General features: G+C 40.3%; 1 protein-coding gene across 1 annotated transcript in view; it reads left to right on the top strand.

Moving 5' to 3' along the window:
- LOC143412076 (kinesin-like protein KIF28) overlaps positions 1-18,147 on the top strand; it is a 73,223-nt gene that overhangs the window by 1,479 nt on the left and 53,597 nt on the right. The window contains exon 2 of the mRNA XM_076872906.1: positions 16,529-16,723. Within this exon, the coding sequence (XP_076729021.1) occupies positions 16,529-16,723 (195 nt within the window). The remainder of the gene's footprint in view (positions 1-16,528; positions 16,724-18,147) is intronic.

The following is an 18,147-nucleotide window of genomic DNA, read 5'->3' as shown; positions in this document are numbered from 1 at the left end:
GCCCAACTTTAATTCCATATCTAGTCTTCATTAGGAAATCAGAGAACCAACTTCGAGATGCCATCTTTCAAACTCTTATTGAGTAATGCAATTTGCTCTGGCAATTCAAGATTTTTAGTATAGTCAGATAATATGCAACCATCACTACAGTTTTAGAACATTTCATTGCCTATACTAAAGGTTCTTTTTAGAGAACCCATAAATATTCTATTTCCCCACCCATAAACAACTACTAATCTACTCTTCCTATCAATTTCTTTCTTTTCTTTTTTTAGGTACTGGGGATTGAACTAAGGGGCACTCCACCACTAAGCCACATCCCCAGCCCTATTTTGTATTTAGAGACAGTGTCTCATTGAGTTGCTTAGCACCTCACCATTGCTGAGGCTGGTTTTGAACTCCTGATCCTCCTGCCTCAGCCTCCCAAACCGCTGGGATTACAGGTGTGTGCCAACCGCGCCTGACCTCTGTCAATTTCTTTGTGCTGGATATTTTTGTGACTGGATGCCTCACTTTTGAGATGAGGTCTTGCTAAGTTGCACAGACTGATCTTAACTTCTGATTTCAGCCTCCTGTAGAGCTGGAAATAAAGGTGTGGGTACCATACCCAGCTCAAATTTACATTCTTTATAAAAACAATATTTTGTCATAGATATATCAAATTTTGCTTATCCATTTTATCAATTGATACACTGAATTATTTTCACCTTTTGGCTATTGGAAATAGTCCTCTAAGGAATCTTTCAGTAACTTTATGTGTGGATGTGTGTTTTCATTTCTCTTGGTTTTATGCCTAGGTATGGAATTGCTGTGCCATTGCATAATGTTTAATCAATGCCTGGTTGTTTTCCAAAGCAGCTGCATCCTTTTACATTCCCGCCAGTTGTGCATGAGGGTTCCATTTCTTCACCTTTTTGCCATTACTTGGTATCTTTTTTATTATATTCATCCAAGTCAATGTGAAATGGCATGCATTCCATGATTTTTATTTGTATTTCCCTAGTGACCAATTATATCAAGCATTTTTTCTGTGTTTAATGCCTATTTATCATTCTTGGAAAAATTGTCTATTCAGAGAGACTTTGCTCATTTTTTATTGGATTATCTATTTTCATTCACTTATTTATTCATTAACTCATTCAGACAGGTCTGTGTTGCCCGCTATGCTGGGCTCACATGATCCTCCTGTCTGAACCTTCTGAGTAGCTGGGAAAATAAGGACATGCTCCCACACCTGACTCTCTTTATGAACTGACCTTTATAGATTCTGGATGCATTTCTTTATCAGATAGATGATTTGTTGTATTTTTATTTTTCCCACATTTTTGGTGTTGCCCATGGAAGCAAAAGCTTTCCTGGTACTAAGGATTGAACCACTAGGGTACATTGCCACTCTTATTTTTTATTTTGAAACAGTCTTTTCCCCAATAAATACAAGGGTTTGGGGCATTCTCTCTCTCCCTCCCTCTCTCTCTCTCTCTCTCTCTCTCTCTCTCTCTCTCTCTCTCTCTCGCCTCCTTTGCTCCCCTTGCCCTCCAGCACAGGAGCTGACCTCTGAAGTCCCAGAACTGTCCCTGACCCTGAAAAAGGTATTTTGTGTTTGTGTGGTCTTTTCATTGCCAGCCCAACTCATGCGGAGTGACCCTGATTCCATCGCCCGCATGGGACATGGGTGACAATTAGGCACAGATAGGAAACAGACTTTATTGAACTCACTACAAGTTAACAGTCTTTCTTCAAGTCCCATCTGTCTCTCCCACCCAGACAGGGTTAATCTCAGCACATCCACATGGCAGCTTGTGTTGACAAGGGGTGGGAAAGCTCAATATTGCTTTTACTACTCAACCAAGATAACTAGAAAGCAGATGTGGCTTGATTAACTTCATGCCAGCACCCTCAAAAAAAAAAAAAAGTTAAACGTGGGGCTGGGGTTGTGGCTCAGTGGTAGAGTGTTTGCCTTGCATGAGTGAGACACTGGGTTCAATCCTCAGCACCACACAAAAATAAATAAATATATTGTGTCTGTCTACAACTTAAAACAATATTTTTAAAAAAGAAAAATATAAACATATGTCTTAGTTCCTACACAGAAATAGATCTGCAATGTCTTTTTTAATAGAATGTCCACCCCTAAAATGTTTGGGGGAAACAGGGAGATCAGAACCAAAATGGAATAGCAGGAACCCTTATACTTTCTAGATGCAACAATATGTGTTTTACTCAGTTGGTCTTACCCCAGATTCATCAATAGCTTTTTCCAACCCAAAAGCATTCTGGCTTTCTATGGACTTGTTTATAATGTTTCCAGAGGACCAGTAAATAGTGGATTCCACATAAAACCTCTGGTTACCCCTCATATCCTGGTGTAGGGGAAAGATGAGGCAAGGCACCAAAGATATCAGGAAACAGTTTTATTTGGCTCCAGCCAGATTCAGAGGGCACAGCTTTTGCTGTAATCAATTAATCCCCCTGAACCCAAGTTCAGGTAGTTTCAGAACTTTATACCCAGCATGTAAGGGGAGGGACTCAGAAGTTCACAGTCTGCAGAAGTTCACATAAAAGCAGCTTTTTCTTTCACTGTTCTGAGAAAGTTAACTCTTCAAGGACAACACCTGAGAAGGGGAGAGCTTCTTCTCCCGTTTTTTCCTCCCCCTTCCAGCTACCATGTTACCATGGAGCCCAAGTGGTAACTTCTCTTATCTTAGAAATGTAGACATCTCTGTGAAGCCCAGCTCAAGGCCAGAGGACTTGTTAAAGAATCTGCGTTTTTTCTTTTTTTTAATCACATTTTGCATTTGCTAATACACTTCTACAAACTACTATATGGATAAATGTTTGTGAAAAACTAGTAAAGGGGCTAAAGGGGCGTTCAGCACCTGGAGTGCTGATTTCTTCCAGGCCAGTGACCAAATAAAATATAGCAACAGAAAAATAGGAAGTTTACCTACATTGAACTCTTTTGTAGAGACTTTTGCTGATAGTCCCAAAATCAATTAGGGTGAAGATTTCTGGTGAAGTTGATATTTTCTGTGGAGGAGAGGGTGTCACTATAGTCCCTCACTCTGGGGAAAAACTTGGCCCCACTCCTAATGACGAAAAGTTCAAAGCCAGCCTCAGCAACTTAGCAAGGCCCTAAGGAATTTATCAAGACCCTGACCCAAAATAAAAAATTAAAATGGCGTGGTACAGTGACACATGCCTGTAATTCCAGTGGCTTGGGAAGCTGAGGCAGGAAGATTGCAAGTTTAAAGCCAGCCTCAGCAAAAGCAAGGTGCTAAGCAACTCAGTGAGACCCTGCCTCTAAATAAAATATAAAATAGGGCTGGGGATGTGGGTCAGTGTTTGAGTGTCTCTGAGTTCAGTTCAATATGCCTGTACCAAAAAAAAAAAAAAAACGGATAAATAACAGGATGGATTCCTCCCACTCCCACTTTTTATCATTAGAGGTGGATCCCTGGGTTTGGAGCAGCAGTGTGCTGAATGTCACTTATCCCACTTGCAAAGGAAAGGTGACATCTTGCCACTGCCAGTGGATGGTTGCTGATGCGGGCTATTTGGTTAGCCAAATAGAAAAGCAAGACTTGTGGATTGGGGGGTAGGGGTTCCACCCTCTATCATTTGAACCTCAGGTCCTTCTTCACTTCTTTCTTCCCAGGCATTCCAATTTTTTTATCCCATTCTGATTGCAAGATGATAGCTGACATAGTTCTCCTCCCACCTGCCCAAGCTAGGGTATCTAGCTTGGATCTTGATCTTCCATTTTCTCAGCAATCTTAGTATTGGAAGGTGGCAAGCATCTATCATAAAGACCACTCCTTCCTACATAGAATTAGATGGCCTACCTGAGACTTCCCACCAACTTCCTTTCCCTTGACCATTTCCTTAGTCTCCTTCTGGTTTGCAATTTTTCCAGAAAAATCATCCCAATGCATGAGAACTGTCTGCAAGTTCTGTCTCACTGGGAGACCAAAGAAAGAAGATAGATCCAAGATTGCACAGGATGAAATTTACTGATCCAGGGTAGTAGCAAGACCAGGGTGCCCTTCAATTTAGGTCTGAGAAAGGGAGCTATGAAGTAGCTCCTGACCAAAGTGATTTCAAGCTGGGAAGAATGAGATATAACCAGTTTATTTTGAGCTAATGTCAAAGATGGCAGGCACATTCCTGGCCCCAATAGCACCAGACCTGGTCATTAATCTCCGCACATCACTTTAATAGTTTTGTTTATTTACAGTATGCTAGGAAACTTTGTAGGGAAAAACCAACTAGGATTACTCAAGGACAATCATAGCCATTATGTCTCAAGATGGCTGTGGTTGTGTCAAGCCAACTCCCCATAATTCTCAATTGAATTCATTATTAATTGTTGTTGTTGTTGTTGAGGTTGTTGTTGTTTTCAGTGCTGTTTACCAAACCCAGTGCCTCACACATACTAAGCAAGCACTTTACCACCAAGCCACATCCCTAGCCTTATGACATGAGCCTGCATACCTACCCTTGAGCCATTACTGCCTTAATCACTGTTGATTGGCAGTAAGCTGTGACATCAGAAAATGTGAATTCTTTTTCTTCTGTTCAATATTGTGTTAGCTATTCTTGGTCCTTCACAATTCCACTTTATTTTATAATCATCTTGTCAATTTTTACAAAGTTATCAGTTGGAGTTCTGATAGGAATTATAATGAATCTGTACATCAATTTGGTGAGTATTGTTTACAATGTTAAGTCTTCTGATCCATGAACATACCACTGTTGGTTTTTTCCAGTTTGTAGAGCATAAATTTCTTCCAACAATGCTTTGTAGTTTTCAGAATGTTTTACACTTTTTTCGTTAAACTTATTCCTAAGTATTTTCTTTTGATGATTGTGGAAATGGAAATGTTTTCTTAATTTAATTTTTAGATTGTTTAGAAATACAGTTGATTTTTTTGTGTATGAAATAAGACATTATTATTGTTTTCTTTTTATAGTTGATTTTTGTATATTCATCTTATGTCATGAAACCTTACTGAATTCATTTATTAATTTAAACAGTTTCTTTAAGTGGATTCCTTAGGATTTTCTATCTACGAGATTATGTCTTCTATAGAGAAAGTTTATTTCTTCCTTTCTTATCTGGAGGACTTTTGTTTCTTTCTTTTTTTTTTTTTTTAAAGAGAGAGTGAGAGAGGAGAGAGAGAGAGAGGATTTTTCTTTAATATTTATTTTTTAGTTATCGGCGGACACAACATCTTTGTTTGTACATGGTGCTGAGAATCGAACCCAGGCCACATGCATGCCAGGCGAGCGCGCTACCACTTGAGCCACATCCCCAGCCCCCTTTTGTTTCTTTTTATTATCAAATTGCCCTGGCTAGCATCTATAGTGTAAGGGACCGGCGAACAACGGAGGAAGAGACCACCAAGAGACTGACTCATGCAACCACAAAAGGGGGTTTATTGAAGATCCAGCACGCTAGGGCTCCGTGCTCACTCAAGAAGGGAGAGCGGCCAAGAGCCCCAAGCAGGGGTTAAGCAGTGCTTAAGTACACTTTTTGGGAATGGTGGGGGCTTTGCATACATCAGAGCAAATCATCATGAGGCGCGGGAAAATCAAACAACAACTCTCAAACATGATTAGTACATTCATTTGCGGGAACAGGTCGGGCAGGGGTGATAGGTCAGTCCTAAAGCAGGGTATACATTCAAACTGATTGGTTTAGGCCCCGGAGTGCGTACGTGCTGAGCTGCTTGGGGTCTGGGTTGTTAAGCAACTAGGTGGTCAGGGGTGGGGAATTTCGACACATATCTAATGGGCAGTTCCGGGTATTGTCTTTAACTGCCACAGGAATTTGAGGTTCTGAGTGCAGTTCAGAAACTTTACAATACCTGGTCCTTTACATTTTAACTCAGGCTTTGCAGCTTAGAAGCAGCTTTACAATGCCTGGTCCTTCATATTGTAACTTCAGTTTCTTTTATCCTTTCAATAGCATAATGTTGAAAAGTCAAGAATAAAATTCCTTGCTGGGTACAGAGGCACATGTCTATAATTCCAGCCGCTTGGAAGGCTGAGGCAGGAGAATCGCAAGTTTGAGGCCAGCCTCAGCAACTTACCAAGACCCTGTCTCATAACAAAAAATTAAAAGGGTTGGGAGGTAGTTAAATCACCCATACCACAGGATGAAACAAAGAATAAAAATCTTTTCTTGTTCCTTAACTGTAAATGAGTAACATTTAGTCTTGGCAATTTTGCATGAAGTTAGTGTGAATTTTTCATTGATACCTTTTATCAGATTGAGGAAAGTTCATTTTGTTCTAGTTTGTTGAGCATTTATGTCATGAAAAGGTATTGGACTTTGACAAATTCATCTATTAAGATGATAGGTGACTTTTGCTTTTTATTCTATTGATATTATATATTACATTCAATCATTATTTCAAAACATACTCAGGATTTATTTTAATCAGGGATGATAAAGTGACAGGCACAACTACTTTATAGTCCTCTAGCCTTCAAAAGTGGTCATGCCATGCTAAGTGTCAGACACAAAGACCTAAGGAGGAATCATGACCCAGAGCCTTTACTGTGGTTTCCTTGGGAAGAATCAAGCAAGGCACAATAGGCAAATTGAACTAGTTTAGAATTAGATAGTATGAATAGTTTGGTGGGTTCTGGGCTATAAGGTGGTCTCAGAAAGTGTTTGAAACCTTGGAGGTCCCTAAAGTCTCCATGTAGATATTTGAGAGAAATAAGGTAAAAGAATTGTCAGTAGGACATACAGAGTTGCTGGGAGTAGACTGAGCACCAGAGTGTTCATGTGGAAGAGGCATTTCTGCGTGAAAGGGGAGAGACTGCTTGGTTCATACTCTGGGTCACTTTTTTTCAGAAGACCTCAGATCAGACTGACTTCATCTCAGGATTCAAGATTCATCAGGTGAGGCCATCCTTTACCATTGGCCAAGCCAGTCAGGAACAGAAAGACAGACGGTGGTTGATATTTGATACCCCTGAGGGCTGTCAAGGTCAGACTCTGGATATGAGAACTGCAGCACCAGGGCATCACCCAGTGTTCTGCCTTCAATTGTCTCAAGCCTTTTTCTGTCCCATGCATGAATTCGCTCCCACAGAAAAGAAACTGAAGCAAGCCAAGACCCACATTCTCAATGCCTAAGCAAAAGCAGACCGTTCCTGCCTGCCCCAGCAGGCACCTGAGTCTTAAGACTAGCAGCTGCGCTAGACATTTTTAACTGGCTGACAGGTGCCTGGTGTAAAGACAGTTTGTCCACTAAGAAAGATCACACATGAGAAATGAGAGGTCCCTTGTCTGTATTACTCACCCTTCTGTAGATCCCTGATGGGCCCCCTTAAATGTAACACAGAGGGTGGATGGGTAGGTTCTTTGTCTTGTGAATTTGAAAAATGAAGTCCATGGACAAGAGAGAGAGAGAGAGAGAGAGAGAGAGAGCAAAGTTACAGAATTTGTTAAAGTAATAGAAAGAAAGCAGAGCTCCTGAAGGAGGGAGCAGTGTTTTTTTAATTGAGGAGAAGAATGTGAAAAGTTGAACAGTTTTGGTAGAGAGAAAGTCTGGAGCAGAGGTACAGGCCTGGAGCAGAGGCCTGGACACGGGGAACCTTAGACCATTTGCCATTGTGGTTTTCAAGATCTTGGAGAATTTGGAAGTCAAACATGCCATTTTCAGGCCTGTGACTGTTTTAATTTTTTTCCCATAGCTTTATTGAGATAAAATTGAAGTGCAATAAAATGCACATATTTTGAAACATGCAGTTTCATTAGTTTTGACGTGTATGAAACCAATACAATCAATATAAAAAGCATTTCCATTCCTTTTTTTTTAAATTTGAAATCATGCATACTGTTTTCTGCATAATTTATTACATTAGAAATCAATCACCTTAAGATATCTAGAACCGCATCCCCATATGTCAGCTATTTCAAAATTAAATAGTACACTTATAAATATCTCAGAGGCCAAGGAGAAAAGCATAAGAAAAGTAAATAGTGCTTTGAGCTAAGTGATAATAAAAATTGATAATAAAAGCTTAATCTATCAGGATCTCTGAGATGAAACAGGACTCAGATGAACATTTATGACTTAAAGTACTTTGACTCAAAAAAAGCTAGAATAACAGTGAAATTATTTTCAAATTATGTAGTAGGAAGGAAAAAAGAAGAAGGAGAGAAATATATGAGATACAACTGAAGTAATACAGGTAAATTTTGATAGAAAAATAAACAACTCTAATCAAGATAAAAGCAAGAAAACAAAAATTAATATCAATGGAAAGAGAGCTATCAATATAACCCTACAGATGCTAAAAAGGTATTAAGGTAAAATTACAATTGTGTGCCAACATATGTGATAGATTACATAGCATGGCCTATATTGGAGAAGGCTCTGTGTGCTGCTGAGAATAAAGTGTATTCAGTCATTGATGGATGAAATATTCTATATATGTCTGTTAAGTCTAAATTATCAACTTTATTTTTTACTTCTATAGTTTATTTAGTTTTTGTTTGGAGGATCTATCCAGTGGTGACAGAGGTATGTTAAAGTTAGCCAGTATTATTGGATTGTGTTATATTTGATTGTTGAAATTGAGAAGGGGTTGTTTGATGTACATTGACATTTCATTGTTTGGGGCATAAATATTTATTATTATTATTATGCATTGTTGCTGTATAATTCCCTCAAGTACTATGAAATGTTTTTCTTTGTCCCTTCTGATTAACTTTGACTTAAAGTCCACTTTATCTGATATGAGGACTAGAAACCCCTGTTTTCATGATCCATGTGAGTGATTATTTTTTTTCCCCATCCTTTCACCTTCAGTCTGTGCATGTCTTTGCCTATGAAGTGAGTCTCTTGGAGGAAGCATATTGTTGGGTCTTTTTTAAATCCAATCTATCAGTCTGTGTCTTTTGGTTGATGAATCTAGGCCATTAATGTCCAAGGTTATTTTTAAGATATGATTTGTATTTCTGGTCATTTAGGTTTCTGTCTAGTTTTTGATTTGAGTTAGTTTCTCCTTTGATTGACTATTCCTTTAGTGTGGTTCCTCCCTTTGCTGGTTTTCACTGTTTTTTTTTTTTTTTCATTTTGTCTTCATGGGATATTTTGTTGAGAATGTTCTGTAGAGCAGGCTTTCCAGTTGCAAATTCTTTTAACTTTTGTTTATCACGGAAGGTTTTTTTTTTCATCTTCAAATCTAAAGCTTAATTTTGCTGGATATGGGATTCTTGGTTGGCATCCATTTTCTTTCAGAGTTTCGTGTATATTATTCCAGGACCTCCCAGCTCTGAGGGTCTAAATTGAGAAAACAACTGAGATCTGAATTGGTTTCCCCTATATGTAATCTGATATTTTTCTCTCAAAGCCTTTAAAATTCTATCCTTATTTTGTATGTTAGGCATTTTTATTATAATGTGACTTGAGGTGAGTCTGTTGTAATTTTGTACAGTGGGGGTACTATAAACCTCTTGATTTTCCATTTCATTCTTTAGGTTTGGAATTTCATTGAAAAGATTGTGCATTCCTTTGGTTTGTATCTCCATACCTTCTTGTATTCTGATAAATCTTAAACTTGGTCTTTTCATGTTATTTCATAGTTCTTGGAAGTTCTGCCCATGGTTTCTTAACATTTTCCCTCTGTGATCAACTCTATTTTCAAGATCATATATTTTGTCTCTATTGTCTGAGATTCTGTCTTTCAAGTGGTCTAGTCTGTTGATGATGCTTTCTATTGAATTTTTACTTTGGTTTATTGTTTCCTTCATTTCAAGGAACTCTGTTTGCATTTTTTTTCTCTCCCAGAATTTCCTATCTCTTTATTAAAGTGATCTTTTGCTACCTGTATTTGCTCTCTTACATCAACCTTTACTTCACAGATCAGTTTAACTATGTACATTCTAAACTCCTTCTCTGACATTTCTTTCCACGGTGTTGTCAATGGATTCTGTTATTGGAGTATTTTGGTTTGTTTGGGACAATTTGTTCGCTTGCTTTTTTATGTTGTGGCTTCTTCATGTTGTTTGTGTGTCTACCCATCTAACAGTATGATCTGAGGAAGTAGAGTTTCTACCCTGTGGACTTATAGTGTCCCTGAAGATTTCCAGTACCACACTGTTTAGGGGGAGATAAATAATAACAACCAGTGCAAACAATATGGAGCATTAAACCAAGAAGTTCCTATTATGATGTCTACAATGTTAATTATTACTAAAAACAGAAATAATACGATCAGTTATTGCCTACAATAAAAACGGCAAGTTTGCAAAAGGGTTTATAATTTCAATGGTAGACAGGGAGAGAACAGAAGTGATATAGGGTGTGAGATTATGAGGGAGGAGGGAAGAAGAAATTAAAAAAAGGAAGAATGAAAGAACAAAAGAGAGTGACTGTTAGCAGAAGAAAAGGAAAACAGGTAGGAGAAAAAATACATGTATAAAGTAAAAATTTTAAAAAATTAAAAATAAAAGAATACAAAACAAAATTAAAATAAACTAATCCTAATTCACAAAAAAACTAAACCATGAAAAACAACTGGCTCCAAAAATGCTAGAAATGAGAAAAAACAAATATGAATGTATATAAATGTCCATGTACCATTAAGGTCACAATGAAAAAGAGAAAAAGAATTAAAATTAAAAAAAAAAAAAAGATCTTGATGAAAAGTTAAAGAATTCTTTCCATTGGAGTTCAAAAAGTTCTCAGTTTCTCTTTTTAGCAGCTTTAGGTGGTGTTGTCTGGAGTGAAGCTCTACCCTCTGGATTTCTGGAGTGAGAGAGGTAATTCCATATGCAAAATTCCCGGAGGAATTTAGGGTTCAGGCTTAGGTGGGCCATAAGCTCTTTCCTGAAGGCCAATTGGTCTGGAGATTTTTAAATCAGTGCACCTCCAGCAAACAGTACTTGCTGGTCCAGGCTTTCCCTGGGGTCCACTCATGTGGTGGGGGACCCAATTCTTAGTCTTCTACATCATCTGCTGACCCCACACGTCCTGGTCTCAGGTTCAGACTTCAAACAATCTCTCCCACCCGACCCTTCTGAGTTCCAGGCCAGATGCATCTCTCACAGCAGGTCCTGCAAGTGATCAGATTGGAGGGGGAGGGGTAGAACTGGGTGGGTTTCCACGACCAGTTTCCCTTGTGGAAACCTCTCTCTGCATTTGATTTTCTCTTGGTCACTTAAGCACACTCTATGTCAAGCAGTGTGTGTTTACTGGGCCTGTATTTCTAATCTCAGGATTGCCAGGAATCAGCCCCCACCCTGTTGCTGACCCCACACACAGTGCTGCAAAATGGTTCCTTCCTTTGTCCTCTGTACACTGCCTGGAGAGATGGTGGCTTCTTTCCCCACACATGTATATTGAATATCATGCAGCAAGTCTTTCAGGTTTGCCAGGCAGTGTCCTTGATCTCTAAATGATCCATACCCAGACCTGCCTTGGGCTTCCCAAAAAATGTAGGTTCCTTTAATTCTCTTATCCCTCCCTATGCTCACAGGGAGAACCACTCTGGTTGGTGTTTCCAACCTCCTGAGTCCCGGATCTGCTTTGAATGTCCAGTTTTAAATTCCAGGAAATTGCCCCCACTATTTTTTTGTTCACCCACCTTGCTGAGAAGTTGCCTGTCTGCTTTCTTGGTTTCACTCCACGGAGCATCCAAGGAAACGACCTCCTCTATTCTGCCATTTTGAAAACCTCCTCTGCCAGTGACTGTTACTGTCCAGCTTGTATTAGGCCAAGCTGTATTCTACAACACCAGTCTTCATCTTTCAGGTTTGACTGTATCCTGGAGACCCAGGGCCTGAATATCTTTGGGAGGGCACCTTAAGGGGGTGTCTCATGAAGGTGAGAATGGGGTCTGGCCCATGCTGGACAAAATGGATTGAGAAGGGTCCTCAAAGACTCTGACAGAGAGAAAAGCCAAAATCAAGAGACGTCCCCACAAGAATTTGGTTTCTCTAAGGTCAACAGGCAATCAATGGGTGTCCCCAAAGAAAGCAAGTCATTGCCACCCAGTGGTTTGGGGGTTTCTCTCACCCAGCACTGGGATTTGTCAGAGGAAGAGTATCTGCAGAGAGAAACTGTGGCAGAGATTTCAGGAATCCAAGAGGGGGTCACTCACCAAATTGGTGATGGCTGGTGGTGGATGAGAAGTCCATCAATGGGAGTGGTCCTTACTGGAGCTTCAGGAGGGTGAGGTGGTAGAAAGAGAGAAAGTAAGTCTGGGTTGAGGTCAAGAGAAGCCCAGAGGGCCACCCATGATGGGAACCTCAAACACCAGGCCCAGGTTTTGGCACCAAATATAAGGAAAGAACTGAATGAAGGAAATCAAGAGAGAGGAGAGAAGTTCAACAGCAACACAGGTTTATTCAGGAAAAACCTGCAGAAAGGGGCCCACTGGAGACTGAGAACTGTCTTCCACTTATAGCCTGGGGTTTGAGGAATTGGGGGACTTTTTGCATTTGTGGTTGTTAAACCATGTAAAGAAAAGACCACCAACTCCAATTTTAAACAAATTAAAGCAAGCTTGTATTTTGTGTACACAAGGGAAGCTGATCAGTGGCTGACTCCCCTAACATGGGCTAGAGACCATCAGCCCCAGCTATAAAAAAGAGATTTTATAGCTTAAAAAGTTGCAAAAGGCTGGGGTGGGGGTGGGTGGGGGGTGTCTTGAGAACTTACAGCTAATAGGATTTTGACAAGCATAATACAAAAGCATATAGTAGGTTAATGATCTAAGTGGCTCAACATTTCAAGTTAGGGAGTAAATTCAGATTCCAACACCAGAATTTATGAGATACCACTGAGGTTTCAGATTGTGTGTTGTTATCTGGTCAGGGAAAGCCAGGCATGGGTGAGTTCAAGGCATGGGCAGGCATTCCAGGCATTCCAGGCAAGTTTAAAACATAGAAATATCGCCAGGTCAATTAGAAATCCTAATATTTTACAGAAAAGAGAAATGAACCTTTTATAACTTTTGATGAGATGGCTCCCGATCTTAAGAGGGAATTAGGCTGGGTTTATCAAAGTCTGTTGCTGGGGGATTGTCAGTGAAGGGGCCTTTAGTTGTCACTGCCATTTTTTGAGCTGGTCACTCTTCCATGTTGAACCAGGGGTCTTCAGGATTCCAGTCCCAGGTAACAATTTCTTTTCTTCGCATGATGATGGAGTGTGGTTTGGAGTTTAAGGTCAGGCTGAGTCAGAGTGACTGTGAGGTAACTCTTGCTCTATGATGGAGGATATGGCATTGTTTGTTTCAAGTTCTACCTAACAGGTATATGAGAATTAGTTGTGGAAATAGTTTTTTTGTTGTTGTTGTTTTTTGGTACCAGGGACTGAACCCAGGGGTGCTTAACCACTGAGCCACATCCCCAGGCTTCTTTAATATTTTATTTAGAGACAGAGTCTTACTGAGTTGCTTAGGGCCTTGCAAAGTTGTTGAGGCTGGCTTTGAACTCGTGATCCTCCTGCCTCAGCATCCTGAGCAGCTGGGATTACAGGCATGCACACCCAGCCTCAAATATAGTTTTTTTTTAAAAATATATTTTTAGTTATAGATGGACAAAATACCTTTATTTTATTTGGTGCTGAGGAAGGAACCCAGTGCCTCACACATGCTAGGCAAGTATTCTACCCCTGAGCACAACCACTGCCCTCAAATACAGTTTTTGTTGTTTATTTTCTTCCCATTGTGTGGGCTATACTCTCCTGGTAACTTGCGCACCTCAATTTTTTTTGAAACTGAAAATTTTAGATATTATATTGTAACAACTCTGATACCCAGAGTCTCCTCCCTCCTCTCTATGGCTTTTTTGGGGGGATACCAGGGATTGAACTCAGGGGCACCCAACCACTGAGCCACATCCCCAGCCCTATTTTGTATTTTATTTAGCTTAATGCCTCAGCTAGGTGAGGCTGGCTTTGAACTCCCAATCCTCCTGCTTCAGCCTCCCAAGCCAGTGGTATTACAGGCATTCATCGCCATGCCCAGCAGCTTGTTATTTTTATTGCTTATTTATTGGTTTAGTCTTTCAGTGAAGAGTCTATTAACCCCTCTCCAACTCTGCCAGCCATTTTGCCCTGGGAAGACACAGTTTGGGGTGTACCCCAGTTACCTTGGGATAACAATGCTTTGGGTAGGGCTCTTCCTCTCAGTGACTGCTCCAGGAAGAGTTCAGTTCAGGCTGACAGCACATCCGTCCCTCATGGTACTTTGCTAAGTGACGCCTCCTTTCCCTCACAGTATTTGCACCGTGGCAGCTGGTTGGATGAGTGACACATATCCTTTTCATGGTACCTTCAGACCCACACCAATCCCCACTCAGAGAGGAATTTCATCTTAGGCTGCAGAAGCAGGATGTCATCTGCATCATCTTGTTTAGTTAAGCTTGTATGACCAGCATCCCAAGGAACAACTGTCCTGGAGTACATGAAAGACAGTCACTTTCTACAGATGATACTAACTTGCCCTAGTTCCCAGCATGCATAGAGAAAGCCAGTGTCCTCCAACAGAATCTGTAAATGGACTTTCTGGCTCAGGCTTGTTCTCACTGTTCCCTTAGTTTGGCTAGGTTTTGGGGAACAGAGAGGGTGGGGGTATTCAGGGACATGGTGTTTCACTGTCCCCTTTTGTAGGGACAATATGCATGCCCAACTGTTAAACTTCTCTATTGACTCTATTGTTTTCAACAATGCCCTAGAACACATATTGCTTTACAAACTAATCAAATTCTGATGCCTTTGAAGGAACAGTTTCTGAGAACAGTGTGAGATATGTTTTCTGGCCCTCAGAAGGGAACTTTCCAGTTATTCTCTTCCCCAGTTCTCCCCTGAACACTAGAGGGCATACAATTTTCTTTCTTTGTGTCTTTCATCCCAACCTCTAGTATTCTCGAGAGCACCCCTAAGCTTGAATTTCTCCAAGCTTCCTTACCTCACAAAAGTTATTTGGGGAAGAAATGTTAACCATCATGGGCTTTACGGCCTGTTTATTCTCCCAGGCAAAAAATCTCCAAGCAGAGTTTTGTGGGAAATACAGAATTGCTCCCTGGTAACACCCAGCTCCAAAGGCTAAGCATTCAGTGGAGACAGAAGAGCAATTTGAAGTCCTCTCAGTTTGTTTCCCCCTGGTATGGAACCATGATCTCAGGACTGGAAACAAGGGTGGTCAGGACTCCCGTAATCTCAGCATGCTATAACTAAAGTAGAGCCTCTTTCCTATGGGTAGGAGCTGGGCAGAAGAGGAAGCCCGCCCCCACCCACACCTCTGTCCAACCCAGGACTTAACCTCAGCAACAGGAAGATGGAGACAGAATGAGAAATGCTGATATTCTGATTTTCCTGGGAAGAAATACATCCAACTGGGATCTGGAACAGAGGCAGTCTTGTGTTTGGGGGTATAATAGTCTAGCATGGAGGCTCCACCTTGCTAAATGGACAGCGGGGAGGAGTAAAATGTCTTGCTTCATATACCACTGACTTTCATTTCCTACGGAATTGTTATGGTTTAGATATAACTTGTCCTCCAGAAGCTCAGGTGTTAGACAATGTAAGAAGGTTTAGAGGTTAAATGATTGGGTTATGAGAGCCTTAACCTAATCATGGCATTAATCCACTTGAGCGGATTAACTGGGTGGTGATTGTGGGCAGGTAGGGTGTGACTAGAGGAGGTGGGTCATGGTGCGGGGAGGGGTATACCTTTGGATATATATATATTTTGTCCTTGGTGAGCAGAACTTGGTCTCTTTGCTCCCTTGTTGCCATGTCCTGAGCTGCTTTCCTCTCTTGTCACATACTTCCACCTCGATGGGCCTCACCTTGGGCCCAGAGCAGTGAGTTGGTCATTTATGGACAGAGACCTCTGCAACTGTGAGCCAAATAAACTTTTCCATCCTCTAAGGCAGTTAGTGTCAGGTCTTTTGATCACGGTGGCGAAAAAGCTGACTAAAACAGAAATGGGTACCAGGAGGGGGCCCTTCCCTCTGACTAACCTGACCATGTGGTTCAGACGCTCTTGGAAATGAGGAATCAAACTTTCCTCTTCTAAAATTGTTCTCATCAGGTCTTAGGCCACAGGGACACAAAAGCTGACTAAAACATGAATTTTGGTAGATTTTTTTGAGAATGCATGTTCATTCATTTATTGTTCACCCATAGGACCATTTCCAAAGACTTTAAATGGTAGTTTTTTTCATTTTAATTTTTTTACTAGTTTTAATTGAACTGTGTTAGAAGTTGATCTCTCCAATGCTATAGTTATTGCTATTTGTGTAGTTAGGTGTTAAAGATCCAACTATTCTCAGAACATTAATATAACTAGACACATGCCTTTTGAAAATTTGGAGGGAATACAGGAACAACTGTTTGTCATAACAGCTGCTAAGAATAACACATTTAGAGAAAAAAAAAAAAGGAATGGTAAGTTCCTGGTTTATTTTCCTACTAGATATAAAGACTTACAAAATGATTAACTTGGATAACAAAGAAAACTTGTCATTGATTGTGAATTTGTACTTTGATTATAGAGAGAGAAGAACTTTGGGAGCAAATGTGTCGTTTCCATGCATTCCAGGACCACCATCACTGTCCAGGACCCTAAGAACCCAGAGCATGTGAAGACGTTCACTTTTGACCTGGCATATTGGTCTCACAGTGGATTTCAAAAGGATAAAGATGGTGTCCTTATTTCAGCTGATCCTACAAGTAAATTTGCAGGCCAGGTAAACTCCTTTAAGACAATTTCAATGGTAGAAGGTTTTTTTAAAAGAACATGTTTCGTTTCGTTTTGTTTTCTGGTATACGGTTAGACTGTGAGCACTACACTAATTTTTATGAAAGCATAAATAAATGATTCTGTATAAGATTTTTATTTTAAAGTTTATTCCTTTTATTTCAAGATGAACATGAGGGCCTAGAAATGCAGCTATTTCCTAAATATATTTTAGACATTCAAATCTGTTAACTTGCTAATATATTGATTAATTTAAAAAAAATTACATTTTGCCTCTCTGAGCTAAGCAAAATGAGGAAAACTTGTAAGGCACTCAGTTTAACAACTGAGTCACATCCCCAGCCCTATTTATTTATTTATTTATTTATTTATTTATTTTGAGACAGGGACTCACTAAATTGCTGAGACTGGCTTTGAACTCACAATCTTCCTGCCCCAGCCTCCTGAGCTTCAGGGATTATAGGCATGTGCCAAAGTGCCCAGTCTGAGAACCTCTGCTTTATTGAGCATATATTATGTGCTACACACTGTTCTGTTCTAAAGATGCTCACAGATTCATTTGTGGAGAAGGCAAATAAATGCATTCAAATATTTCAAGATCTGTGATAAGAATATATATATGGAATATGGGATATAATAGGGTACAAAGGAAAGGTGTTTTTTTTTTCTGGACAGAAGGTAGGGTGGCAGGTTATTAAAAGTATTTTTGGGCTGAGTTTGCAAGACACATTCCGAGGAATGCTTCAGAAAAAGTGAGGGAAGGGAACAGGAACAGAGCCTAGGCAACTGGTGGGGACTATTTCAAGCATACTGTAACTGGAATTACCTAAGGAAGGAGGGCCCTTCCCTCCAAACCTTATCATGACATCAGCGGAGGTTCAAAATCCCATTTATAAAAATTAGAAAGTATTACAATAAAACAACTGCAAAGCTCAGACTCTAAGAAGGAGTCTCTATTAAACTCAAAGACAACAGAGGAGAAAAAAACAAGACATTAAGCCAGGCATGGTGGCGCACACCTGTAATCCCAGTGGCTCAGGAGGCTGACACAGGAGGGTGGCAAGTTCAAAGCCAGCCTCAGTGAAAGTGAAGCACAAAGTAACTCAGTGAGACCCTGTCTCTAAATAAAATACAAAATAGGGCTGGGGATGTGGCTCAGTGGTTGAGTGCCCGAGTTCAATCCCCAGTACACCCACAAACAAACAAACAAACAAAACAAAAGGGCTGGGAATGTGGCTCAGTGGGTTAGTACTCCTGGGTCCAATCCCCAACACCCCCCCACCCCCCCAAAAAAAAGCACCTATATTTTACATTCAGGAAACACAACTAAATGCTTTGGAAGAAAAAGCTCAGACAACAGTAGTTACCTTATATGAGAGACTCATGGGTCTTGTGTGTGGAGGAAAAAGCTTT

The sequence above is a fragment of the Callospermophilus lateralis genome, chromosome 13 (genome assembly GCF_048772815.1).
Source record: "Callospermophilus lateralis isolate mCalLat2 chromosome 13, mCalLat2.hap1, whole genome shotgun sequence".
In the NCBI taxonomy this organism is placed as follows: Eukaryota; Metazoa; Chordata; class Mammalia; order Rodentia; family Sciuridae; genus Callospermophilus; species Callospermophilus lateralis.
The sequence above is the reverse complement of the archived record's forward strand: the minus strand, read 5'-3'. Positions and strand labels throughout refer to the sequence as shown.